This window comes from Toxorhynchites rutilus, chromosome 2 (assembly GCF_029784135.1).
Source record: "Toxorhynchites rutilus septentrionalis strain SRP chromosome 2, ASM2978413v1, whole genome shotgun sequence".
Classification (NCBI taxonomy): Eukaryota; Metazoa; Arthropoda; class Insecta; order Diptera; family Culicidae; genus Toxorhynchites; species Toxorhynchites rutilus.
This window is the reverse complement of record NC_073745.1, coordinates 104,211,630-104,239,214: the sequence shown is the minus strand read 5'-3', so window position 1 is coordinate 104,239,214 and position 27,585 is coordinate 104,211,630. Positions and strand designations below refer to the sequence as shown.

The following is a 27,585-nucleotide window of genomic DNA, read 5'->3' as shown; positions in this document are numbered from 1 at the left end:
GAAATAGTTCATCTAATATACCATTTATTTTATCAAGGAAACTGCATGATCTTAGACAGTAAGTCCCAAATAGAACGTTTCTAGTGAAAAACTCACTAACTTGTTGGATTTTTAACGAATTTAAACAGAATTTTCTGTAAGCACACTAAAATCGTGGGTTTATTTGGCACAACATATTTTGAATACATTCCTTCTTTTGATGCATATTAACTCTTTGCGGTTGCTTGTCTGCTCTCAGCCACCACAGCAAGGAATCACGCTAATCTTATACTTTATACAACGATGTATCATTGTACACTTTTTCTAAACGAATCTTAATGTATAGTGAACTTGTGCATTGGATAATATGAAGCTTCTATAAATTATAGACGGTACTCAGTATGAATAAAAAAAAATAGCGTGGAAAGATAAGAGGATAGTCGCGATGCTGAGTAGCTACGATACATCGAACAAAACAACTATAGTAGAAAGAATGAATTGAGCCGACACCGTTTTCGTTACCAAACTAAAATTTTATTATATGATTATTTGGGTCGATTAATCGTATCGAATAATAAACTGCTGAAAAGTATTCGATTAGCTGATGAACGATTTATTTAAAAATCGGGGATCACTATACCGAAGTAGTCGGCATCATTGCAAGACCTATCAACGCAGACACTGTCCGGAGAGCAGCATACAATAACAATCTGAGAGATTGTGTTGGCCGTGAAAAGTCTTCCATCTCGAAGGCGAATATGAAAAAAACGACCAAGAACTATCTGAAGAATAAAAATCTAGGGAGCAAAGCTGAACTCAAAACGACGATTTTGGTGTCTGGGAGGCACTTTCGTTTACGGTAAAGTGACCAGATGGTCCGAGGTCTAACGCGGGACGTCCAAAAAAAACTTTATGTATTCACGCAATGTGAACATAAACCATAGTTTAACTAGTCTCAGTTATTCATGAAATTCCGAACGTGTCCTTGCAATTAAACCTGATCAGTATTATTTCTTTCAACATATCAGCACATAGTTATAATTTTTCGGTGGTACAGATTTTGTTTACGCTTGAAAAAAATCGCTCAATCAAAGCTTTTAAGCCTGGCAAGCACGATTCGGACTCTACAAATTACCGAATGGAATATTTGAAAATTGGAAACCATTTTTCAACGATTTTAGTGTTAACGTATGCATTAAAAAAATGGACTAATTTCGGATGGCGATGGTAAAAAAAAACTAGAAAAGATAATTCAATGGAACATTTTTTTTTTAATCTTATGTTTATTATGCCTTCAACAAAAATGATTCAACGTAGTTGATTCGCAGCAGCCATGGCGAAAACAGTCAAGCAACTTGATGATTTTTTCATACTGCCAGTTCCACCCGGAGCATAGAAGATAGACATCTTGAGACACTTTGTGTCAACCGGATATAGTTAATTTGGTATTTACAACATCCTCTCCTGCCACTCCTTAAGCCGGGAGATCGAAACAACCGGCCAAACGGTGGAGAAGAATCTAGCCAGAATGAACATTTTTATGCGGAAGCGCCAGACGAAGTCAGATGAAGAAGCTGGAAGTGCTGATGGAAAACTTATTTCCGGCGAAGCGCTATGTCGTGCTCATAATGAATGACGAAACCTACCTGACGCTAGAATTCAACGAATGGCAGGGGACCGGGCACTTTACGTTCCCCACCACGAAGGTAAGTATTGACGTCAAATATATATTTCACATCAAGTTCTCGAAGAAGGTCCTTCTCTGGCTGACGATCGGCGAGAAGGGAATGTCCAAGCCGCTTTTCTTCCGAGTCTTGCGGTGAACGGGAAGATAAACAGTACGAAATACCTGCCGGAAGTTGCCGCCTTCATAAAGAGGCAACGGTGATGTGGTCCTTAGGCCGAACCTGGCAGCTGCTCATTGTGCCAAGAGATCACAGGAGGAGATGGATCGGCTGGAGATAAACATAAACCGCTACAATGTTACCGTATCCTTATTACAGATAAATGTTTTCTCTCCATTGTTACACAATATCGGCTAATCAGCGCAAGCCGAGATTTCATCTTTGTAGTCCTAAACAAACGCATCATCGGAACCGGGCCAATCTGTAAAAAAAACATTCCAAGATTAATTGTCTGCCCTTACATTCCAATAGCGAACCTGCGCACCAAGCATTCCCGGTAAAGGTTGTCCTCTTATCAATATCAATCTGGAACATAAGTTGTTTCTCATCCGGCTAGGAACGGCTTCACTTGGCACAGGTGTTTTCTGCCTCCGGTCTTTTGCCTACTTGCGATTCACCAGCATCCTCAGCTTCCACATTGACCGACACCAATTCAAAGTAACTCTCGTATTCTTCACCATCATCTTTGTTACTCTAAGGCGGCTCGCACACCGAAGCAATAAGCAACAAGCAACTGTTAACATGCAATAAGCAATATTAGGTCGTATGAATAAAAAAAAGTATTTATTTATTCTGCCCGTTTCCAAGTAAAGTAAACTTTCCTAGTATTTACTTGAATCCGTATGAATAAAAGTTTACTTTACTAATTTGATTTTCGAATTCGAACATAGTTTTTACTTTGTCAAACATCTATCAACTGATTGTTTAGGTTTCGTTTCAAAACGTTTTTTTGGACAAAGCGTGAATTAGCGATGAAAAAGGAATAGTGTCGACGTCTGGTGGCGACTTTCAATTTGGGACCATAGTTTGGGTCCCTATCTCGTTAGTGTAATACCTATCATATTAGAAGACACGAAGCCAGTTTTCAAATGTAAAAATTTGAATGAAAATGTTCACATCATGTTATTTAATCACTTAAAACACTTTTTTCCGACTTTTATTTAACCCTTTGTCTATACATTTCTAACATCATTACTGAAACTTTTCATTATAATATAAAGTTGTCTTCAAAAACAATATTCGTATAAGATTTTTTAACCACCTGCAAACAAAAGTGTTTTTCATTTAAACAGAATGCCAATTTGGTACGGAAAGGTTATTTTTCATTCATAATTTAAATTTTAAAAACGTGTTCATTCCGCCTGAAAATCAATCAATTTTTTTACGCTCCCCTAAATTAGTAAACGAAGCTCAATGCCATCAATGCGGATCGTTAACTTGTTTAACTTCAAGCGCAAGATAGCAGCATTAAACATAAATCGGATATGACATCAAAACGAATGATAGTGTTTTCAGATCCAAAGTATGCTCATGAGCAAACTTGATAATATCGAAGTAAATACTTGATGAATGCTGTTTTATTCATACGAAATCAGCTAAACATTCATTTTCGAGAAGTAAATACTTTGTTGTTTCTTTTATTCATACCAAACGTAGTAAAAACTTAATCTCACTGCTCGACTGCTCGAATGAAGTAAAGTAAAGGTGAATTTTGTTTTTATTCATACGGCCTATTGTCGCCAATGGATTTTTCCATTTAATTTTTGTTGATCTCGCACACCGACGCAATGCGATATCGCTGTCGCTTTTACAGAGCAACACATGTCGCTAGCAACACGGCGTGTCGGTTGAAGAGCAACTTATCGCCCATATTTTGACAAGTTTCGTCGTTAAGCCAATTGTTTGCATAATGTCAGGGGTTTTTATCGCTCTGGTATGCGAAGAACAACAAAATATGTTGCCTGTTGTATATTGCGTATTGCAGTTTGCTAGGTGCTTATTGATGCGGTGTGCGAGCCGCCTAAGGCGGCTCGCACACCGCAGCAATAAGCAACTAGCAAACTGCAATACGCAATATACAACAGGCAACATATTTCGTTGTTCTTCGCATACCAGTGCAATAAAAACCCCTGACATTATGCAAACATTCGGCTTAATGTACGAAACTTGTCAAAATATGGGCGATAAGTTGCTCTTCAACCGACACGCCGTGTTGCTAGCGACATGTGTTGCTCTGTAAAGGTGACAGCGATATCGTATTGCGTCGGTATGCGAGATCAACAAAAAATAAAGGGAAAAATCCATTGGCGATAATATTGCTTATTACATGTTAACAGTTGCCAGTTGCTTATTGCTCCGGTGTGCGAGCCGCCTAATACTTATGACAGACATACAACTGTACTAGCGTTGTACATCGAAAATTGTATGTCTGTCACCATGTACAGCGCTAGAACCATGCAAGCAACTCGGTACAATCGCTGTACTGTACCGATCTGTTTTACCGCTGTACATGGTTACAGTTGTACTGTTGCATGAACAAGCCTAATCATAACACTTGGTAAACATTCTTTTCATTGACTTTCTCTTGAGTTAATAACTCAGATTGGAAACTTGTTTGTTGTGTTTGATAGTTTAGACGCTAAATAAAAACCTTTTTCATTGAAATATGTGATGAAAATTGGTCATATTTCTGATTGTCAGTTTGCGATACAATGTACAACCGAAGTATGTCTGCCATGCTACGATGGTACCTGTACAACGCTGTACACGTACAATGTTTTTACAGCTGTATGTCTGTCCATGATATAATGAGAAAGTATTTTGGGTATGTTTACAGCAGTTCAAAATAGCACAAATACAATTTACCTGAATTTTTTGCCGCAACCGGAGGACTTTTCAGTCAAAATGCGCAAACAATTCCACTTCCATTCAACATTGGTGGACTCAACAATTGTATTTTGGTGGAATTCCATATTATTTTTAATACCTTTTAACAAACCTTTGATATTACCACTGACAGATATTCAAACTCAACGAACGTAAAAAAAAGATGGGTGGGTAATGTCGGGGACATAACCGGAGTGACGTAGGACTATACAAAGGGGACAGCTTTTGTTAAATATATATTTTAAATATATTGTTTTATTTTCTTCTCCTACGTGAATACCTACCTATCTACCTGAAAAATGGATTAGTTTACTGTTTACTCTTTATGAACATGTTGATGGTTCTGAAAAGAACCTTTGGTGTTGTGTTTTCGTTATCACTCGATATTCCCATCTTGCTCGGTTAAACCTTCCTGTTTTGCTATTGCGTTTGCCACTCGCCACAGCTTTCACAGTTGGAAAATTTCTTCCCATCCAGCTTGTGACATGTTGTTCAGTAAATTACATTTAATGCGACGTGCCGGAGAAACACTTTGCCACTCACTGAAACTAATTGTTGCCTTAATGAGCGCCGAACCGAAGCTGCTCTGTTCTTGATGCGGGTTTTCTGATTGTCGTGAGCAGCTTTGCAAGCCAACTCGAGCACTCCGACGGCCGAAACTCTATAATCGCTGTTAGGTATACTGGTGCTCCGGAACCAATCTGTTCGACCTAGTTACCCTTGCGGAGCAATCAGTGAATCTGACCAACAGGGAACTGGAGACCTGCACGGTTCGAGTGAGACTTTGCCTTTCCCTTAACTTGTCCTCCTTTGTTACGTCCACGATGCCGATGCCGTACAACCACAGGGGTTTACGGTTTGAAAGAAAATAAGATATTTTTTTGGGGTCCGCGTGTTTTATACTCTAGCGGTACACACTCACAGGATAAAGACAAATCGGCAGACTCAGCCAGAGGGGCGAGTCCAACGAGACGAACGAATGAGCGTTAAAAGGGAGCGATGGCAAAAAAATACATTCATTACGATTTGTTCGCTCGTTGGATTCACATGCAGGCTAAAAAGGGTCCTTTTCAGGATCACAAAATTATCTTCAATCTAAAAAGTTTATTGTTTTGTTATCACTCAATATCCCCATCTTGTTCGGCTAAACCTTTCTGTTTAGCGATTGCATTTGCCACTCGCCACAGCTTTCACAGTTGGAAAATTTCTTCCCATCCAGCTTGTGAAATATTTTACAGTAAATTACATTCAATGGCACGTCGCCTTACCACGACTCAGTATCGGATTGGAGGTAATTTTAACCTGTAATTGAACATTTGCGATGACAGTGGTACAGTGTCGACTTTCAATGCGGGGTCATAATTTGGATCTCTATGTTTACAAAAATGTCCAACTAAATAAGTCGCATTACATGTCCGTCCAATTAGCTAAATGTCGAACTAATTGTAGATTACTGTACTTTCAATCTGGAAACAATTTAAGAATTGGTGAAAATTGAATAATCAGGAAAGTCCCCAACTATCAATAAGCTTAGAACAACTGCCAAATTCACATACTCATCAGATCCTGGCAAACAAATTTTGAAAACATCAATTTGTGTTTTATTATTATTTTGGATAATGTTTTAGAAAGCATTGAACTTTATTTCCTAAACTCTTTTTTGGAAGGTTTAATGGCCCTGAAAAGCGCCTTGTTTTATGGAATGGTTCTAATTTAGAAAACTTAGTACTCGTGGTTTTGAAAAAAACCATTTCGAACGCCCTCGATGCCGCCTTGTTCTGGATTTGCCACCAAAGCAGTTTGTATAAAGAACAAACTTTTTTCTTCTGCTACCTGATGCCGTTTTGCGATTGCGTTTGCCACTCGCCACTCGCTGCACCTGCCTGTTGTCTTGATGTCCACCGAACCGAATGTATTCTGTTCCGAATGCAGGTTTTCTTATCGTCGCGAGCAGCTTTGCTTGCTAACTCGATCACTTCGGCGGCCGAAACTATATAACGCCGGCTAGGTGGACTGGTGCACTGGTACTAACGCGCTCGGCCTAGCTACCTTTGCGGGGAACTCCAGATCAACACGGTTCGAGCGGGATTTTGCCTTTCCCTTCACTTTTCCTCCTTTACCATGTCCAGACATGGCTGCTTGGGTTGGTTTGTTGATGTGTTGTGATGCGAACCGATGTGGTGTACGGTTTGGATGAGCATGATCGTTACGGCAGCGGAGCGGGGATTTTTAAGCTGACTGGCTGGCTCGAGAATTACGCATGTGTGAGACTGCGACCAATGTTTCCCTCATTTTTTTTTCTTTCCAATCGTGCTGCATTCTATTTCGCTGCTGCTCTGGTTGCCCGTTTTGGTCGGTACGATTTGAGGAGCACAAAATGGACCAATCAAAAATGGGCATCAAATGGGAGCATACACGCTAAGCAAACTGGCAACTTAGGTCGGACCAACTTTTTCGATTCAACCTAGCATGTCGAGTCGCGCGCAATGTTTGTCGGCAACTTTTTCGTTCAATTGGAGTTGACATTTTGGTTTTGACGTAGGACTACGTCTAACCGGAAGATATAGGGGGTGAAATGGAAATCTAGGCACTGAACAAGTAGGAAAAAATGCAAGATTTGGAACGCTTATAACTCGAGCATTTCTCAATAGATCGCGAAGGTTTTTGCATCAATTGATAGAAAAAATATCTACGCATCTATCATAACGAATAACATTTCATTTTTCTTGAGATAAATAATTGAATAATTGTGAAATATCAAGCATTGTCAAAATGCACTATGTGCCCATTTTTGATTGGTCCATTTTGTGCTCCTCAAATCGTACCGACCAAAACGGGCAACCAGAGCAGCAGCGAAATAGAATGCAGCACGATTGGAAAGAAAAAAAAATGAGGGAAACATTGGTCGCAGTCTCACACATGCGTAATTCTCGAGCCAGCCAGTCAGCTTAAAAATCCCCGCTCCGCTGCCGTAAGGATCATTCTCGTTCAAACCGTACACCACATCGGTTCGCATCACAACACATCAACAACAAGGGTAGCTAGGCCGAGCGCGTTAGTACCAGTGCACCAGTCCACCTAGCCGGCGATATATAGTTTCGGCCGCCGATGTGATCGAGTTAGCAAAGCTGCTCGTGACGATAAGAAAACCCGCATTAGGAACAGAACACATTCGGTTCGGTGGACATCAAGACAACAGGCAGTTGCAGCGAGTGGCGAGTGGCAAACGCAATCGCAAAACGGCATCAGGTAGCAGAAGAAAAAAGTTTGTTCTTCATACAAACTGCTTTGGTGGCAAATCCAGAACAAGGCGGCATCGAGGGCGTTCGAAATGGTTTTTTTCAAAACCACGAGTACTATGTTTTCTAAATTGGAATCATTCCATAAAACAAGGCGCTTTTCAGGGCCATTAAACCTTCCAAAAAAGAGTTTAGGAAATACAGTTCAATGCTTTCTAAAACAATATGCAAAATAATAATAAAACACAAATTGATTTTTTCATAATTTGTTTGCCAGGATATGATGAGTATGTGAATTTGGCAGTTGTTCTGAGCTTATTGATTTTCACCAATTCTTAAATTGCTTCTAGATTGAAAGTACATTAATTTACAATTATCTCGACATTTAGCTAATTGGACGGACCTGTAATGCGACATATTTAGTTGGACATTTTTGTAAACATAGAGTTCGGGGTCCAAATTATGACCCCACATTGAAAGTCGACATTGTACCACTGTCATCGCAAATGTTTAATTACAGGTTAAAATTACCTCCAATCCGATACTGAGTGGTGGTAATGCGACGTGCCATTGAATGTAATTTACTGTAAAATATGTCACAAGCTGGATGGGAAGAAATTTTCCAACTGTGAAAGCTGTAGCGAGTGGCAAATGCAATCGCTAAACAGAAAGGTTTAGCCGAACAAGATGGGGATATTGAGTGATAACAAAACAATAAACTTTTTAGATTGAAGATAATTTTGTGATCCTGAAAAGGACCCTTTTTAGCCTGCATGTGAATCCAACGAGCGAACAAATCGTAATGAATGTATTTTTTTGCCATCGCTCCCTTTTAACGCTCATTCGTTCGTCTCGTTGGACTCGCCCCTCTGGCTGAGTCTGCCGATTTGTCTTTATCCTGTGAGTGTGTACCGCTAGAGTATAAAACACGCGGACCCCAAAAAAATATCTTATTTTCTTTCAAACCGTAAACCCGTGTGGTTGTACGGCATCGGCATCGTGGACGTAACAAAGGAGGACAAGTTAAGGGAAAGGCAAAGTCTCACCCGAACCGTGCAGGTCTCCAGTTCCCTGTTGGTCGCATTCACTGATTGCTCCGCAAGGGTAACTAGGCCGAACGGATTGGTGCCGGAGCACCAATATACCTAACAGCGATTATAGAGTTTCGGCCGTCGGAGTGCTCGAGTTGGCTTGCAAAGCTGCTCACGACAATCAGAAAACCCGCATCAAGAACAGAGCAGCTTTGGTTCGGCGCTCATCAAGGCAACAATTAGTTTCAGTGAGTGGCAAAAGTGTTTCTCCGGCACGTCGCATTAAATGTAATTTACTGAACAACATGTCACAAGCTGGATGGGAAGAAATTTTCCAACTGTGAAAGCTGTGGCGAGTGGCAAACGCAATAGCAAAACAGGGAGGTTTAACCGAACAAGATGGAAATATCGAGTGATAACAAAAACACAACACCAAAGGTTTTTTTCAGAACCATCAACATATTCATAAAGAGTAAACAGTAAACTGATCCATTTTTCAGGTAGATTTTCAGGTTCACGTAGGAGAAGAAAATAAAACAACATATTTAAAATATATCTTTAACAAAAGCTGTCCCCTTTGTATAGTACTACGTCACTCCGGTTATGTCCCCGACATTACACAATTAAGCCATTTTGTCCATCACCGAATCGATAAACACCACGATTCCAGTTCCAAAAGCCGCGAATGTACCATGCATCATCTGACAACCGCTGCCGTGTTTTACTGTGGTAACCAAATGCTGAATCTCGAGCACCGATCCTGGTTTCCTCCACGCCATCTGTCTTCCATTCGATTCAAAGATATTGGTTTTCGGCTCATCCGTATAAAAGACCTTGTTCCAGAATTCCTTAGATCTGTTTACATGTGTCTTAGAAAACTGTAGTCGTTTTTTTTCATATTCACCCTTGAGATGCAATACTTTTCACGGCCAACACAACCTCTCAGATTGTTCCTGTATGCTGCTCTCCGGACAGTGTCTGCGCAGACAGGTCTTCCAATGATGCCGGCTACTTTGGTTGTCAATTTAGGAATGTTTGTTTAAGGGTTTTTTCGCAATGTTCGAACAATTACCTCTTCATCATCAGAAGATAGGATCCTTTTGCGTTCTCTACCGGGAGATTTTTCATGGTTTCTTCGAATTTCTACTTGTTTATGATTTTCTTTACTGTAGAGTGGGTTCTTCCGACAGCAGCTGCAATTTCCTGCAATGTCTTTCCACGACAATTCATACTTATTATCATTGCACGTGTAACAATATCTATTTCTTTCCTCTAACTTGCCATTTTGATATAAAAAATCAAACATCAATAAAAAACAAAAAAGACTGATTTGTTCGAAGAAACTTAAGATGTACACTCAATTTTGCGATGCTTAGAATAGAGATTGTTTAAAATTTTTAGGAATAAACAATTTGCAGAAAACTTTTCTCGGAATTTTATTGCACGTACAGCTAGTTAAATGTGTGAGTAATAATATGCATCAAAAGAATCAATATATTCATAATATTTTATACCAAAAAAATGGAAAGTATCGTCAAGTAGCATTTGTACACTCAATTTTGCGATAGACTGTATATAAAGGAAGTCCAGAGGCATACGCAGATTTTGATCAAAATAAAGCTACCGAATTGACCAGGTTGGAGATGGAGAAACTTTGCTAGAGGAGGACGGGTATGACGGCCACCCTAAGCATAGGATACAATCAAACACAATGTATACAAAATTGAAGCATTTCATTGTGTCAGCATCGATCTTCAGGATGTTTTCCACAATCATGTTGATTTTCAGAAAGTTTACTTTTTATTTCATAATGTTATATGATAAATAAAAAAAGGTATAAAAATGGAGATACTAAAATCATGCGGGGTAACGTTGGCCACCACTAAGGGTATGAAGGCCACATGATTCTAGCCGTATAGAGGACTATTGTTTCCGGCAGAATTGTAGTACAGATCAAAGCCATTGTACTATAGATCAAGTGTGGCAAGAGTGGGAGGAGTAATTCCAAATGAAATCGACAAATGACAAAACATGAGTATTTTTGATTCGAATGAAAGTGTGTATTCCGTTTGGGTTAGAGGAAAAATGAGTTTTCCACAGCAATTGGGAATTTTTTGACTCAAGAGTAACTTTTGAAAAGGGCGTATCTATTTGTGTAAGAGAAGTCTTTGATAATTTATATCTCAAAAACTATGAGTCGTACCGAAATAGTGTCTTAGAAAGAGTAATAGAGTATTGATGGTTGAATATGAAAAGAAATGTACACTGAGAAAAAAAAATAGTACTCTTTTTTTTATTTACAAAATAAAAATTCAATTTGGCGATATCCAGAATACATATTTTTTAATTTTTTTTTTATTTTTTCATACAAAATAGAAGTAATGCAGAAAATTAAAAAAATTGGCCCAAGGTGGTAAAACTATTTTTGACAAACTTTGTGGAACATCGAATTTTTAGGAATTTTGGAAACTTAGAATTTTTGTATGTTAACAATCATTTTTAGCCACAAATTATGAATCCTGATGTGATTTAGAACAAAAAAGGTTATTATCAATCTCCTTCTAAATGCAGCCATTCTCGAAATATTTAAAAAAATGTTTCTAATTTATTGTCTTTTTTATAGTAAATAATCCCTTTTAATATGTTTGTCGTGTTATACCGTCATGTTCATGAAATTTTATGAATTTGCTTATAATGTCCAACAAATTTTCCAAATACATCATCATGGTTCATTTTTTGACTCAAGCGTAACTTTTGAAAAGGGCGTATCGATTTGAGTAAGAGAAATCTTTAATAATTTATATCTTCAAAAATATGAGTTGTACCGAAATAGTGTGTTAGCATCGTCGCCATCTGAAAAGTTTATTTTTGTTGTTTTATCATAACGTTTCACCAGTACACACGCCAAAATGAGTATACATAATTGAGAGTAATGCAATACACTAAAATAATGTATTATAACTGCCCAATAGTTGATTGTGCAAAAAAAAAAATTTAATGTAAATGAAAGAATGTATTATAACTGCCCAATAATTGATTGTGCCAATAATCTAGAGAATGGCCATCTTATCCCGGGTGGCCGCCTTCCCTTACTATCAACTCCGTGATCTCAAGTATTCACAAATGATTTGCACAGATCAGAGTGAGAAATGGACAGTCACATCCAATGTGCATGATGGAAAGTGAAGGGAAGAATATTGAACTCTTTTTTTATATTGCTTTCTTTTTTTGTTCTATTTCAGTTACTGTACGCACAAACACTGAGAGCGAGTGAAATTATTCCTCTCGCGAGCGATAAACCTCTACGCTTCGTATATTATGAACCTGTCCATATAACCACCCAAATCCCCCCCCCCTCCCTACCCATTATGTCCATTATACCCGCACCAATAAAAATGGTCTACTTTTCGGCTTGTTTTATTTTCATTAAAAAACATGGAAAACATTTTTATAAAACATTTGGCCAGTTATTTCGAAAACCAGTATATTGAACTGTAAGAAACTGCTTTTAATTTTTTGAAAACATGAGTTTCCAAAGATACAATTGAAGTTTTCCTTAACATGTCCGTCTTTCCCCCATCTTCCCTATGTGGTAACTAGTTATGATATCCGTTAAAGGATTTCATGACTTGTACTTGCACATTCTTCTTGCATATATTTGATGAAATTATTGAAATGGTGAAAAAAATAGTTTCGTGTATATTAGCATACAAACATGTCGTTGTATTTATATTTGTGGTTGAACGGGCCGCGAGAACTAGGCATGTTATCAATGCAAACTACAATACGACATGTTTACATGCTAATATACACAAAACAAAACATCTTTACGCAAAACAATTGAAAACATTGAAAAAAAATCGTGGCAATATAGTTGCCACTGCCAGTCTAGCGGTAAACACTCGACGATAAAAATGATTTTTTCATATTTGAAAATTAGTTTCAAAAAAACCACAAATAAAATTAATTATCAGACTCAGCAGATCCTAAACAGATCGTAGGGTAACACGGGGTAAATTGGACATACGGGGTGATTTGGACCACCCCTTTATCTCAAAGAGTACGGCTCGACTTGGATTTTTTTATAATGTCATTTTCTTTTATTATCATCTCTCGATTCGCTCGATAAGATCGAAAACATTCATGATGGAAGACGTGTTAACGCGTATAAAAAATCATAAGTAACACAATAATGCCATTGTTGATGCCATAGATGTTTAATATCATATCGTAGTATAGTGTAGGAGAAGTGGCGGCATAGTGATCACCCTAAAGAATATGCCCAGCAAACATTAAATCGTATAATTTTGCAAGTGCCAAGTCTTACAAGATATCCGAATAAATCATAATCGCATATAATATTAATCAGAGTATGTATCGTGTATATTTGAAATCGCATAAAATGTAAAAACTCGATTTTATATACCATTATCAAATTAAGTCGCAATTCGGTATAATAAACATTTGATGTACATTGTCGTAAAATATATTTAATCCGCATCATATGCATATAATACGCTGATGCAGTTTGTGTGTCGTATAAGCGTATAATTTGAATCGATTCAGTACTGTAGTAAATCGTGTTGCATGCTGAAGAAAATCATGAAACAGTAAATCATATTAGATCCTATTAAAGAACATATTACGACATATTGAAATGTCAATGAAATGCTGATGCACTTGAAAGTTTAAATCGCTGTTGAATTAAATTTCAGATATCCACGCGAGATAGCTGGTGGATGATAATCCAGACGACTGGAGTTCTAAACCACATCGGAGCAGGATTCACCAAAGATCAATCTGTGCCATTTTAAACATTCATATTCCACTTCCAACAGAAGTCAATCAAACAATTATTATTTCTACAAACATAAATACTCATATATAAAAATGGCGATTCGTGAGGCTATAATAAACATTTCACGAAAATATTTTGCGCCATTTGTTTTTTTTTTCTATGTCTGTAATAAATTGTATGAGTATGGCAAAAGTCGTATTTGGTGCTTTGACAATTCATGAATATATTCATATTAGATCGCAATTCAATTTCAACATAATCGCTATTATAGCCGGTCAAAATTGCATATTCATCCAAACAAATTTGGTAAGCATTTATCATGTATGTATATGGCCTCCACTTTTGCATGCATATGCCAGTTAGGCGCATTATATGCCAACCAAATTTTAGGGCATGTTATATATACGCTTGTTATGCGATTTAATGTTTGCTGGGTGCCCATTTCCAGCGTCCACATACCGCTTCAATTCCCGTTTTTCGTAGAATATCTTAGTTCAACTCATTGTTGTTCAAGATAGCAAACGACTTTCACTATAAAAATTCAAAATAGTACATTTTTTATGATTAAAAAAAATGGTGAAAAATCGAAGTTTTTTTTTGCTTGGAGGTAAAATGGTCACCTAGTGGGGGCAAAGTGATCACTTGCACATATCAAGCTAAATGGGATAGATTTATGCGTTCTTCCGTCCAAATTTGTTCAAATCATATTTGATATAGTAGGTACATGTATAAAATCAGTTTGGCATATTCATCTAAAGTGTCAATTTGAATTTTCACATGCATACAAAAACGTAGTAAGAAACACATAACGTTCCGCATAATGGGGCTTGGTTAAGTTGGAGTGGCATATTTTTCCAGGGTCAAAGCCACAAAAGAAACCTCTTCAAGAGCAGAATGTGATGAAGTATATCAGCTTTAGTAAACAGAACATTGTAAGTTGTTATTCACCTATGACCACTTTGCCCCCAAACATCTAAGTAATTTCTATGCTGATTAATCGTTGAGATTAAACAAAATATCAGTTCATCTCCCCTGAAATATGTGAACAGTCGTTCAAACTGATGATTTGTCCAACATATCATATTGAATAAACTAAATTTCTCGAGAAATTCCTGAGATACCATGCGCACAGAACTACGGCCGAATGACAATCGAGAGAGAAATTTCTGTTTTTAATTATATTTTGACATACGACAGCTCTACTGAAGTACAAGGTGACTCAAAAGTCATGAAAATCCTCAAATATAAGGTCACTATCAATACGCCCAGCAAACATTAAATCGCATAACAAGCGTATATATAACATCATATGCCCTAAAATTTGGTTGGCATATAATGCACTTAACTGGCATATGCATGCAAAAGTGGAGGCCATATCCATACATGGCAAATGCTTACCGAATTTGTTTGGATGAATATGCAACTTTGACCGGCTATAATAGCGATTATGTTGAAATTGAATTGCGATCTAATATGAATATATTCATAAATTTTCAAAGCGCCAAATACGCTTTTACCATACTTATATACGATTTTTTACAGACATGGAAAAAAAACAAATGGCGCAAAATATTTCCGTGAAATGTTTATTATAGCCTCACGAATAATTGTTTGATTGTCTTGTGTTGGGAGTGGAATATGAATATTTAAAATGGCACAGATTGATGTTTGGTGAAAACTGCTCCGATGTGGGTTCGAACTCCGGTCGTCTGGATTATCATCCATCAGCTATCTCGCGCGGCTATCTGAAATTTAATTCAACAGCGGTTAAAACTTTCGAGTGCATCAGCATTTCATTGACATTTCAATATGATGTAATATGTTCTTTATTAGGATCTAATATGATTTACTGTTTCATGATTTTCTTCAGCATGCAACACGATTTACTACAGTACTGAATCGATTTAAATTATACGCATATACGACACACAAACTGCATCAGCGTAATATACGCATATGATGCGGATTAAATATATTTTACGACAATGTACATCATAAAATTGATGTTTATTATACCAAATTGCGACTTAATTTGATAATGGTATATAAAATCGGGTGTTTACATTTTATGCGATTTCATATATACACGATACGTACTTTGATTGATATTATATGCGATTATGATTTATTCAGATTTCTTGTAAGACTTGGCACGTGCAAAATTATACGATTTAATGTTTGCTGGGCGGCATCCATAGTCAATAGTTATACTACCAAACAAGCAGGTAACCACTTTGCCCCCACTAACCCTATAGCTTATTCCATCTGAAAATAATCAGCTTTATGAATGGTATCGAACATCTAACGCAATTCATTTTATCTTGATGCTACGTGACGAAAAGAAAATTGTATCAAAGTTGACACAATCTTAAGTTCGCTACACATACAACGTCCCGTCACTGTTCCGTCAACTATTCTCTTGGAAGCCTTTTGTTTATCTGATTTCACGATCAACGCGCATCAAACAATTCATTGAAGTTCCCCTCGGTTTTATTTGACGTTTCACATGCCGGTCCGGTTAAAAAGTGAATGTCGATAACTGGTCCTCTCTCTTCTCGCCCAGTTGTCGTATGATTACTGTGCTCAAATGTGAGCAAGTCCGAAAAATTCAACGATTTTTTTCCGCAAGCATTGTCGTGAACTCATGAATCACGATGACAATGATTGTCGATACATGTCGTTGAAATGGTCATTTAACCCTCCAATTCTCACACATACGCTTCCACAGACCGAAAGTCAATGATTTTGTTTTGAGGAGGCAGAATTAAATGACTATTAAAACTGAATGAACCTGACGAAAAAATATTTTCTGTTTTTTCATTCAATTATATCTTTTTTTTTTTTGAATAACTGCCAATACCGCCTAGAACTACACAATAGCAATATTACAGAGACACGAACAGTCTATGACACCGTGCAGGAGAATACGAGTTATGATTTCGCGCGCGAGACAGGAGGGTTAAGATTTATTTTGGAAAGAAAAAAATTAATGACAAAAAAACATTAATAGCAAATATAAATCTTATATATTTCTTATTGGGAAATCACCAATGTTTTGTACAGAATTCATGACTTGTGCTTGCGACACATTTTTCTTGCCTATGTTTGATAAAATGATTGAAATTTACGAAAAAGGTCCACAGTACAGTGTAATCAATCACACTAAAACGATTAACATGGATCTTATGAATTCCACCCCATTTTACCGAAATTGGCCACTTATGGAGTTTCGATGTATCTTGTTTTGGATCTCATAACACCTACGTTAGCATCGTATTATTCTCAGACCTGTTAGTGTTTCCATCAACAGCAACTGTTCGGCTTACGGAAGGCAAATAATCTCGATATGCGACACAGGTCCACACAAGCACGGTCACACTGAGGATTGTGAGCAATCCTGAAGGCATGAACTTCCCCGAACGAGCCCATCGGAAACCCATCATGGCTCCCAGAACAACCAGCACAATAATTTGTATCAATGGTATCGGGCTGTCGGTCGAATTGAAGTATGCGCCTATACCGAGTAGAATTCCGAAAGCGAGTCCGGCTATTAACGAGGGCACCGATCCTACAAGTGTGATAACTGTTGCGTTTTTGATCAAGTTGATGTAAATCGAAATGGAACAAACCTGCTTTGAAATAGCCATAAGCTCCACCGGCAGCAACCAGAATAGCGAAAATTATGCCTACCACATCGAACATGACTGGTGATACTACTTCGATAGCTAAGCAAATCCTAAATGAATCGAATTAAGACAATAAAACTCGTTAAATACGAGCGATGCATAGATAAACAAAGCTTAACCATCGAAGTTATGTTGTCAAACACTTCGTAGTACAGTAAGTTACCTCTTATTTGACATACCGAAGCGCCACTCAGTATTAACCCTTTAACGGGTCGTGAGAACAAACTACAATATGACATGCTTACATGCTAAAATACACAAAACATTTTTTTTTAATGCGCAAAACAAATAAAAACATCGAAAAAATTGGTGGCAATATAGTTACCACTGCCCGTCTAACGTAAAATGTTGGTGGCAACATAAAGTGCGATACACATACACCGTCCCGTCACCGTGAAGTGCGCTACACATACAGCGTCACCGTCACCGTCCCGTCAACTATTCTCTTGGACTTATTTTGCCGACGTCAAAGTTGCCGGTGATTGTGTATGCAAATGCTACCATACGATTTCCATGGGAGAATATTTGTCATTTCATTCCTTTACGTTGACTTCACGGTGACGGGACGGATCTCGAGGTTTTGGCAGGCGTACTTCCACTAAAAGATCGCTTCAACTTATTCACCCCTATTCTATATTTCGATCGATTCGAAATATTTCGAACGACTTGATAAAATTCCATTCTGTATTCCCTTCGAGCTATTTTTACAATTCGTTCGATCTGTTTCTCTTCGAACATTAATGCGCGATTCACATAGAACATTACGGAAAAGAGCGTCCACGTTCCGTCACCGTCTCCACCAATTCACACATGCAGTCTATGCTTGAAGCAGCACCGTCACGTCAAATGTCAGACGAATGATTTATTTAATGTTATTCATGGTGTCACCACCTACAGCAGTTTTAAATTGCAATGACCTCTTCCAAATAAGCATACCTAGAACCAGTTCCATATTCAGCAATTTTCAATGAAAATCATTTAATTATATAATTTAAATGCTTGCACCTCGTAGTCCAACACAAATAACATATAAACTATTTTTCACAACTCGTCGCGAATGGTTTTGACTCCGTAATTTGGAACTAAGAGATATGTTGGCATAAAAAATATAACCAAAATCAAAACAGAAGCCGAGACACAAAGCCCAGACAAAAACCCAGCGAACCGTCCGTGTCTTTGTCAATTCGCGTCATCGAAGGTACGGTGTCGCCACCTATGAAAGTTTCGCGTGTGAGTGAAAAATATGTAAACAAACCGTTGCATATTTTCTCTGTAATTAATATACTGATTTCTCGAGAACTTTTACCGTACCGTATCTTACAATTAGTGGAAATTGTTGAAAAATAGTTTTTCTTAGCTGTTTCGATGCTCCGAACCAAAATTTATTGTCATTTAGTAGTGAAAAAAAGCCGTTGAAGTACACCCTCTGTCAATCTACCTGCGAGAGAGGTAAACCGAAATTATGAAATTTGATATAAAAATATCCGCTTAGTGTTCATAAAATACCTAAAATACAAAGATCTGGCTTCTATTCAATCAGTGCTCTAATATTTTTCAAAATATTTTCCTTAGAACGTGTGAAATATGGACGTCAAAAGCTGCGCAAATTGCCCGGAGAACATGCAAGTCGGACGAAATTTGCTTGAAGCTGACTCCGAACAATCTGCAAAATTCAAAAGCCGTATTGTTTTTGTCGTCCCCGGATGTAAGAAGAGATATCGCCCCGGAATTTCTTTTCATGCCTTCCCTCCTAAAACGGACAAATCGCGGTATCTAGACTGGATCCAACGACTACGGCTAAAGATAGAACCTACAAAAACCTCCCGTATTTGTAGCCTCCATTTCACCGTGTCGAACTTCTACTCTCCAAGTATTCACATTCACATTTTCGCACTTTTGAAAAAGTGTGAAACAGTCCAACTTGGTGCAAAATGTGCAATAATAAAGAAATAAAATAAAACATACTTAAGCAAATGATACAAAACAGCCATGACGTGTTTGCACTTTCCTTTGCCAGCTTCACAGGAACACGAAAACAACCATTTGGAGAAGGAGATTTTCGTACGAATTTTTATTGTATGGGGTTCCGAGCTTGGAGATGATGACTGGAGGCAGGACGAGAAAATACTGAAGCCTTCATCGTGAACTTCTTCAACACCAACTATTAAAAGATGTCCAGCTTTGAATACTCTTTCGCCTTCGACGACTAAACGGCTTCCACCCGCAGCGTAATCGAACACATCCGCAAACTCCACAGCCACGTAGCAGGTTTCATTTTCTCCGACTGATGGCTCCTGATAATGCATGAAACAAGGTCACAGAAAAACACTTATAAGTTAAATTCAGCTTAAGCTACGGCAAAGTTTTTTTTTCACTGCATAAGGAAAACTCATTTTCCAACCGTTTAGAAGATAAATTTTGCACACAATTATTAATTTTTATTAAAATTTAGTATCCTGAAAGTTTGTTTACTTTTTCACAAGTAAAGACAGTGTCCTTCGGATGCGGTAAGAAAACGTTTTCCCCTGCAGTAAATTTATATGATTTAACTAAATTAGCATCCTAGAGGATAGTTCTTTCGATACATACTCACCATTACGAAAATTTCTGCAAAAAACGTTAAAAACGGTGCGTTTAAAAATCACATTCTTTTTGCAATTCTTTGTTGACATTCGCTTCACGCACACATGCTGTCAAATTCAGCTTCGTAGTCGCGAATTAAGGCTAATTTAGACGATGCCAGTCAGCGCTCTAGTTGAGGTATCCAGTGAACAGAGAACAGACACTCTGTCCAAGTTACTTGTACCAGTATCGAACAAGTAATTGGCCTCTAACTTGAACAGAGTTTCTGTTCTCTATTCACTGGATGCTTCAACTAGAGCGCTGACTGGCATCGTCTAAACCAGCCTTTATTCTTTTCTACAAATCCTACCGGTCGTTTTCGTTGAACGTATGCTGACGGGTTGTTACGTTGCCGGTGTATGTGAAAGTTTTCATAAAAATTGCATGGTAGAATAATTGACGTAACGTGACGTTACGGGACATGAACGTGACGTGGATGTTGTATGTGGATCGCAAAAAGGCAAAACGTTCGAAATATGGAAAGCGAAATTATAACTCGAACGAAAAAAATGTAGAATAAATGAAAAAAAAATGGGTGAGTTATATCTATGATATAACAGCAAGGTTGAGGTGGGACTATCGTTGTCTCAGTAATTATTTGTACTGGATTGATTCAAATATCGATTGAATGAAACAATTTTCGATTTCAATTGAATTAAACATATTTGCTTTGTAAGTAAAAAGTTTGAACAGTTCCCATGTAAGATCAATTCATGTATTGTAATAGATTATGTTCTTCGTTACAAATAAATTTGATGACCATCCTTTTACGTTCGATATGATGCCTACCCAGCAAACATTAAATCGCATAACAAGCGTATATATAACATCATATGCCCTAAAATTTGGTTGACGTATAATGCGCCTAACTGGCATATGCATGCAAAAGTGGAGGCCATATACATACATGGCAAATGCTTATCGAATTTGTTTGGATGAATATGCAACTTTGACCGGCTATAATAGCGATTATATTGAAATTGAATTGCGATCTAATATGAATATATTCATGAATTGTCAAATCACCAAATACGACTTTTGCCATACTCATATACAATTTATTACAGACAGAAAAAAAAACAAATGGCGCAAAATATTTTCGTGAAATGATTATTATAGCCTCACGAATCGCCATTTTTATATATGAGAATTTATGTTTGTAGAAATAATAATTGTTTGATTGACTTCTGTTGGGAGTGGAATATGAATGTTTAAAATGGCACATATTGATGTTTGGTGAATACTGCTCCGATGTGGTTTAGAACTCCGGTCGTCTGGATTATCATCCACCAGCTATCTGAAATTTAATTCAACAGCGATTAAAACTTTCGAGTGCATCAGCCTTTCATTGACGTTTCAGTATGATGTAATATGTTCTTTATTAGGATCTAATATGATTTACTGTTTCATGATTTTCTTCAGCATGCAACACGATTTACTACAGTACTGAATCGATTCAAATTATACGCTTATACGACACACAAACTGCATCAGCGTATTATATGCATATGATGCGGATTACATATATTTTACGACAATGTACATCATAAAATTGATGTTTATTATACCGAATTGCGACTTAATTTGATAGTGGTATATAAAATCGAGTTTTTACATTTTATACGATTTCAAATATACACGATACATACTTTGATTGATATTTTATGCGATTATGATTTATTCGGATTTCTTGTAAGACTTGGCACGTGCAAAATTATACGATTTAATGTTTGCTGGGTAGGACTACCAAAATATGTGAACAGAAGAATTTACAACCGATCATTGTATTTTACATTTCCCTCTGAAATTATTGCATCTCTCATGCATACGAATGATGTTCCCGAACCCGAAAGTTAATTCACCACTAGTATCTGAAATGACGATTTACAGGAACATTGATTTGGAAGTCTGTATTGGGGAAATCGTACATCGGGCCAATCAAAACTTGGCAGTAAAGGCGTTTAGATAACGCTTGACATTTAACAATTATTCAATTGCTTATATCATGGAAAATAACATTTTATTAATTGTAGTAGACGCGTAGAAACATTCCATATCAATTGATGCAAACGTCTTTCCGATCTATTAAGAAATGTTCGAGTTATAAGCATTCGGAATCATTCATTTTTTCCTGCATGTTCTGTGTTCAGGTTTTCATTTCACCAGCATATACTGCGGTTAGACGTATTCCCACGTCAAAAATATAGAATAAGGGTGATTATCTCTTCGGTCCCTCATCCGATGTAAGGTTATGAACCCATTAGTGTTCAGAAATTTTGAATAGCTGATCGAGTTGAATTTTCACTCTGAATTCATGAGTTCATATCATGAATTCGAGTATTACAAACCATGTTTGTTTTCTTGACTACATCAATTCCTCTGTACATTTCGAATTCCAGATTATCATCGATCGGAAATCGTTCCAACGATCTTCGATGCAAAGTATGGGCGTATCAATTGTGATAATCACCCCTGTTCTGTATTTCGATTGATCCGAAATATTCCGAACGATTTGATAAAATTCCATTCTGTGTTCCGTTCGAGTTGTTTTTGTTCAACAAAATCTTTAGCACCTACCACAGTCTTCAGTTTCATTGTTCAGTGTATACTGTTGAATTGGCAGCGATACATTGTGAACTGGACAGCGTCGCCTCACGACCTGTTGAACACTATTACATTGTAACGGATAGTCTTACAATGTAATAGTGTTATAGGTGGGTTTAGACTGATATAGTGATATATTCAAGTGAATAAATATGATGAGATTTATAGAATTCGCATCAACCGTTAACACTAGCGCGAACTTATATAATGAATATATTCATATTTTCTGTGAATTTATTCAACTGAAGTAGAATTGCATCCAATTTTAGTAATTTATCACCATTGAGAAATTCAATTTTATTCTATTCATAGTGGTTATATATACCTCGAAGAAGTGTATCATATATTCTCACCCGTTTACATCTATTTTCGCGTGAATAAATCCATCTATAGCTATAGATCTCCCGCCATTAGCTCTGTCGATGCTATTCGTTCAATGAGGCCGAAAAAGCACTCGCCGTACCATATAAATGAAACCCAATTTTCTGCATTCCTCGAGAACTAATCAAGCAAACAAAACCAAATTTGGCATGTGGAGGTTTTAGGGTGCTACAAATGATTCTATGATGGTTAGATACACCTACCCTCTCAGTTAGGGGGGTCACCCATACAAATGGAACACAAATTTCTGCATAACTCGAGAACTAATCAACCAAACGAAACCAAATTTGGCATGTGGAGGTGTTAGGATGCAATAAATGTTTCTTTGGTGGTTCGACACTCCTCCCCCCCTCTTAGGGTGGGCTGTCATACAAATGAAAAACAAATTTCTGCATAACTCGAAAACTAATCAAGCAAATGGAGCCAAATTCGGCATGTGAAGATTTTAGGGGGCACGAAACGTTGCTATGGTGAATAAACACTCCTCTCCTCTCACTAAGGGGAGAAGAGGGTCTGTCTTCATTCTATCATATTTTCTGTTTCAAACATTTATTCCATGTAACGGAAAAACATGTTATTTGCAAGTGGTTGAAAAATCTTGAACGAGAATTGTGTCTGAAAATAATCTGATATTATGATGAGTTTTGGTAGGAGTACTAGGAATTTTTTAGTAAAAGATAAATTCAACGGGGTCGATTAGAACATCAATCAATGAAAAGCTCTGTGATTGGACTCATGAACTTGCGCTTAGTAAGAAAACGTGAATGTTTGAAGGTATTGATATCAAAAAAAATGGGTGGGTTATATCTATGATATAACCGCAAGGTTGACGTGGGACTACCTTAGCTTAGCAATCATTTGTTTGTATTTAATTTTTGATTGAATGAAACAATTTCAGAATTCAATTGAATTCAATATATTTGCTTTGTGAGTAAAAAGATTGTATGATGCCATGTGAGGTCAATTCATGCAAGTGGATAGATTATGTTCTTCGTTACAAGTCAATTTAATGACAGTCCATTTACGTTTGGTATGATGACATCTTGGTTTTGAAGTCTGTGTTAGACAAACACATTTCAGTCGGAACAAAAATGCCCCCGATTTGCATGTATTTGCAATTCCGAGTTCCCCAGACACCTTCGTTTAGAAGTCTGTAATAGGTAAACAAATATCAGCCGGAATAAAAATGCCCTCGAATTGCATGTACTTGTAATGAAAATTTCCCACGCTCCTTGGATTTGAAGTCTGTGTCAGAAAAACAAATTTCAGTCGGAAGAAAAATACACTCGACCTGCATGAATTTGCAATGCCAATTTCCCCAGACACCTTGGTTCTGAAGTTTGTGTTGGGGAAACACATTTCAGTCGGAACAAAAACGCCCCCGACTTGCAAGTATTTGCAATACCAATCTATCCACGCTCCATGGATTCGAAGTCTGTGTTAGGGAAACACATTTCAGTCGGAATAGAAGTGTCCCCGACTTGCATGTATTTGCAATGCCAATTTCCGCACGCTCCATGCATTTGAAGTCTGTGTTAGGGAAACACTTTTCAGTCGGAACAAAAATACCCCCGAATTTCATGTATTTGCAAAGTGGATTCCCCCAGGCACATTGATTTTGAAGTCCGTGTAAGGGAAACACAGCTCGGTTGGAACAAAAATACCCCCTACTTGCATGTATATTTGCTAAGCGGATTCCCACAGGTACATTGATTTAGAAGTCTGTGTTCGGGAAACCGTAAATCGGGCCAATCAAAACTAGGCAGTTAGGGCGTTTAGATAACGCTTGACATTTCACAGTTATTCAATTGTTTATCTAATGAAAAATAACATTTCATTAATTGCGTAGAAGCGTAGAAATATTCCGTATCAATTGATGCAAACATCTTTCCGATCCAGTAAGAAATGTTCGAGTAATAAGCATTTGGAATCTTTTATTTTTTCCTGCATGTTTTGTGTTTTGGTTTTCATCTTACCCCCCATATACTCCGGTTAGACGTAGTCCCACGTCAAAAAACAAATTTTGGGCGGGACGAAATTTGCCGGGTCGGCTTGTTTCGTATAAATCTCGTCAGCAACAATCTCTGCGTTTGTGCTCAAGGTTATCACGACATCGAACATGTTGTTTGATCGTGCGATGTGTATGTGTCGTCAGATCGAATAGAAACCAATCTTCGGGCCAGAGGTGACAGCCTAATGTGCCGGTGAGATGTGTTGGCTCGGCTAGACCTTGATTATATGTCCCAAATATATGTCTTTCTAAAGTTGTCGATCTTCGTGTGTGATTGTCCTTATATCCTTGTACTCTCCTTTTCCTATTGCTTCGCGAGAAATCGGATCCCTTCTTACTAACAATAGAATAAGGTGAAATGTTAATAAATAATAGATATAAGAATAGGTTTAAGAATTGAGAGTGATGAGTGTGAGTGTGAACATTGTTACAATATTCTTATATCCCCTCCTTTTCCTGAAGAAATTATGTCACCCTTCTAAACTCGAGTCGACCGCGAGTAATAGTTGACGAGACGGTGACGGTGACGCTGTATGTGTAGGCGGTCAAATTACATGAAAGTCCATATTCAACACTGCGCAAGAAGGTCTTAGCAAAATATTTCAGACCAGGTCATGGAAAAGCTACCGTTCTTGATGCCACTGAAGAAGGATGAATAGTTGATATACTGTCAGCCAAAGCAAAAGCTGAATTTCCCCGTGGACACAAAGAGATTAGTGTCAAGCAAAGTACATTATGTGCGAGAAACAGCTCATTCAAATCAGTACAAAAACAGGATACCTGGTTGTGAATGGGTCAATACATTCCAAGTATATGGTCAAACCAACGTGCGAACGTTTCTGAGCAATTTGAGCTGAGCAAACATAAAAAATGTTTGTTGACGAAATTTGATTTTTTGTATTTGAGTAAATTAAAATTGAAATCATGAGTTTTTGGGTGAAAGCCCATCAAAAACATTAAGCAGGAATAAGATATTGACAATTTCTGCATCGAAAAATGTTGGTATTGATAAGCTCTAAAAGTCGTACGAAGACAATTTTGATGTAGAATTTTAAATATAAAAGTTAGAGTAAAATAACCGTTTTTTTCATGGTTACCCTAATGCAACTTAGTTAAAAAACAACTTAGTGGGAGATATTTATTCTTTAGACAAAAACTGTCTCCGACAAAGTTGTTACATATGATAGAGCGCTCATTTTTATGTTATCAAAAATAGGGTGACCAAAGTTGTCGATGAAATAAAAAATCCAACTTTATTCTCTTTATAAATAGAGATAAACATAGTTCGACAATATTGTAGCCCCAATTATTTTAATCAACTTTATAGAATCTTTTCTATCTTTCTATCTATCTATCTGTCTTTTAATATAATCGATTTAGCACTTTTTTCCTAAGCTGCATGAGGGTGACCATGAAAAAGCGTTTTTTTTGCTCTAACTTTTATATTTCGAATTCTACATCAAAGCTGTCTTCGTACGACTTTTGGAGCTTATCAAGACCAACATTTCGCGGTACAGAACTTGTCAATATCCTAATTCTATTTAAATTTATTTACAAATTTTATACTCAAAAACTCATTATTTCAATTTTAATTTACTCAAACACGAAAAATAACATAGCTTTGAAAATCATGTCAAGCAATTGAAGAGAGCGTATTTTTGGGAAGAAATATCAATAACTTTGAGTGAAGTTGAGATATTGACAAGTTCTGAATCGCAAAATGTTTGTATCAGTATATTCTAAAAGTCTTTCGAAGACAGTTTGTATGTAGAATTTGAAACATAAAAGTTACAGCAAAAAAACAGTTTTTTTTCATGGTGACCCTAACGCAACTTAGAAAAAAGGCGCTATATCGGTTATTTCAAGAGATAGAAAAAAAACTTTGTTCTACAAAGATTTCTCAAATAACTGGGACTACAACATTATCGAACTATATTGACCTCTATCTATAGAGATAAGAAAGTTAGATTTTTTTATTTCATCGAAAATGTTGGTCACCCTATTTTTGGCAACATGAAAATGAGCGCTCTATCATATTGTTGGGGTTTTTTCGGACGACTCTTTGCAGCACGCGGGAATTGTTGGTGAGCGAGCTCAAAGCTATAATATAATATATTCACATAATGAATTCAGATATGATTTACAATAATTCATCTCGACTTACATTTGGTCTCCTTGTTTTGTATACAGCGAAGCTTACTACAGGATGACTTAAATTGATTTCAATATTAATTTCTAATAACACTCGGATGGAACTCTACCTTTTTGTGGTTAGCAAAGATGTGTATGAGGAAGACGTATGGGATTGTTATGACAGCTGTATTTCGACGGTTATCAGACGAACTGTCATGGAGCGATGCTGATGGTACTGAAATGCGCAGGGTGATATGAAGTGAACAGTGGCGTGATTTGCCCCCTCAACACATATGTAACAACTTTGTCGAAGACAGTTTTTGTCTAGAGAATATCTGTCGAGCTCTAAATGCTGATTTCCACTTAAATACATCTCCTGGACTATTGTGCAGTGGTATGGAAAATATATGGAGAAAAAAAGAGATGGAAGACACAGAAAAAAAACTGAAGGTTATAGGATAAAAGGAACAGATAAAGAATTAAACGATCTAATATTACTGTAGTTCATTCGATTATTGATTTTAACTCAT

General features: G+C 37.2%; 1 protein-coding gene across 6 annotated transcripts; it reads right to left on the bottom strand.

Annotated features, from left to right (window-relative positions):
- Positions 1-130: 130 nt before the first annotated feature.
- LOC129770245 (transmembrane protein 14 homolog) lies at positions 131-27,332 on the bottom strand. 6 transcript variants are annotated; one of them, XR_008742076.1, is made up of 3 exons: positions 27,087-27,332; positions 2,149-2,397; positions 131-2,085 (listed from the first exon to the last, which is right to left on the bottom strand). XR_008742076.1 is itself a non-coding variant. In XM_055772952.1 (3 exons), coding segments are annotated over exons 1-3 (417 nt in total). In that variant the 5' UTR covers positions 27,089-27,232; the 3' UTR covers positions 16,622-16,878. The 6 variants fall into 6 exon arrangements, 2 of the variants coding, with proteins under 2 accessions (XP_055628927.1, XP_055628926.1); XR_008742074.1 differs by lacking the exon at positions 27,087-27,332 and having other exon boundaries at positions 131-1,562; positions 1,626-2,085; positions 2,149-2,649; XR_008742075.1 differs by lacking the exon at positions 27,087-27,332 and adding an exon at positions 2,562-2,616.
- Positions 27,333-27,585: the final 253 nt, after the last annotated feature.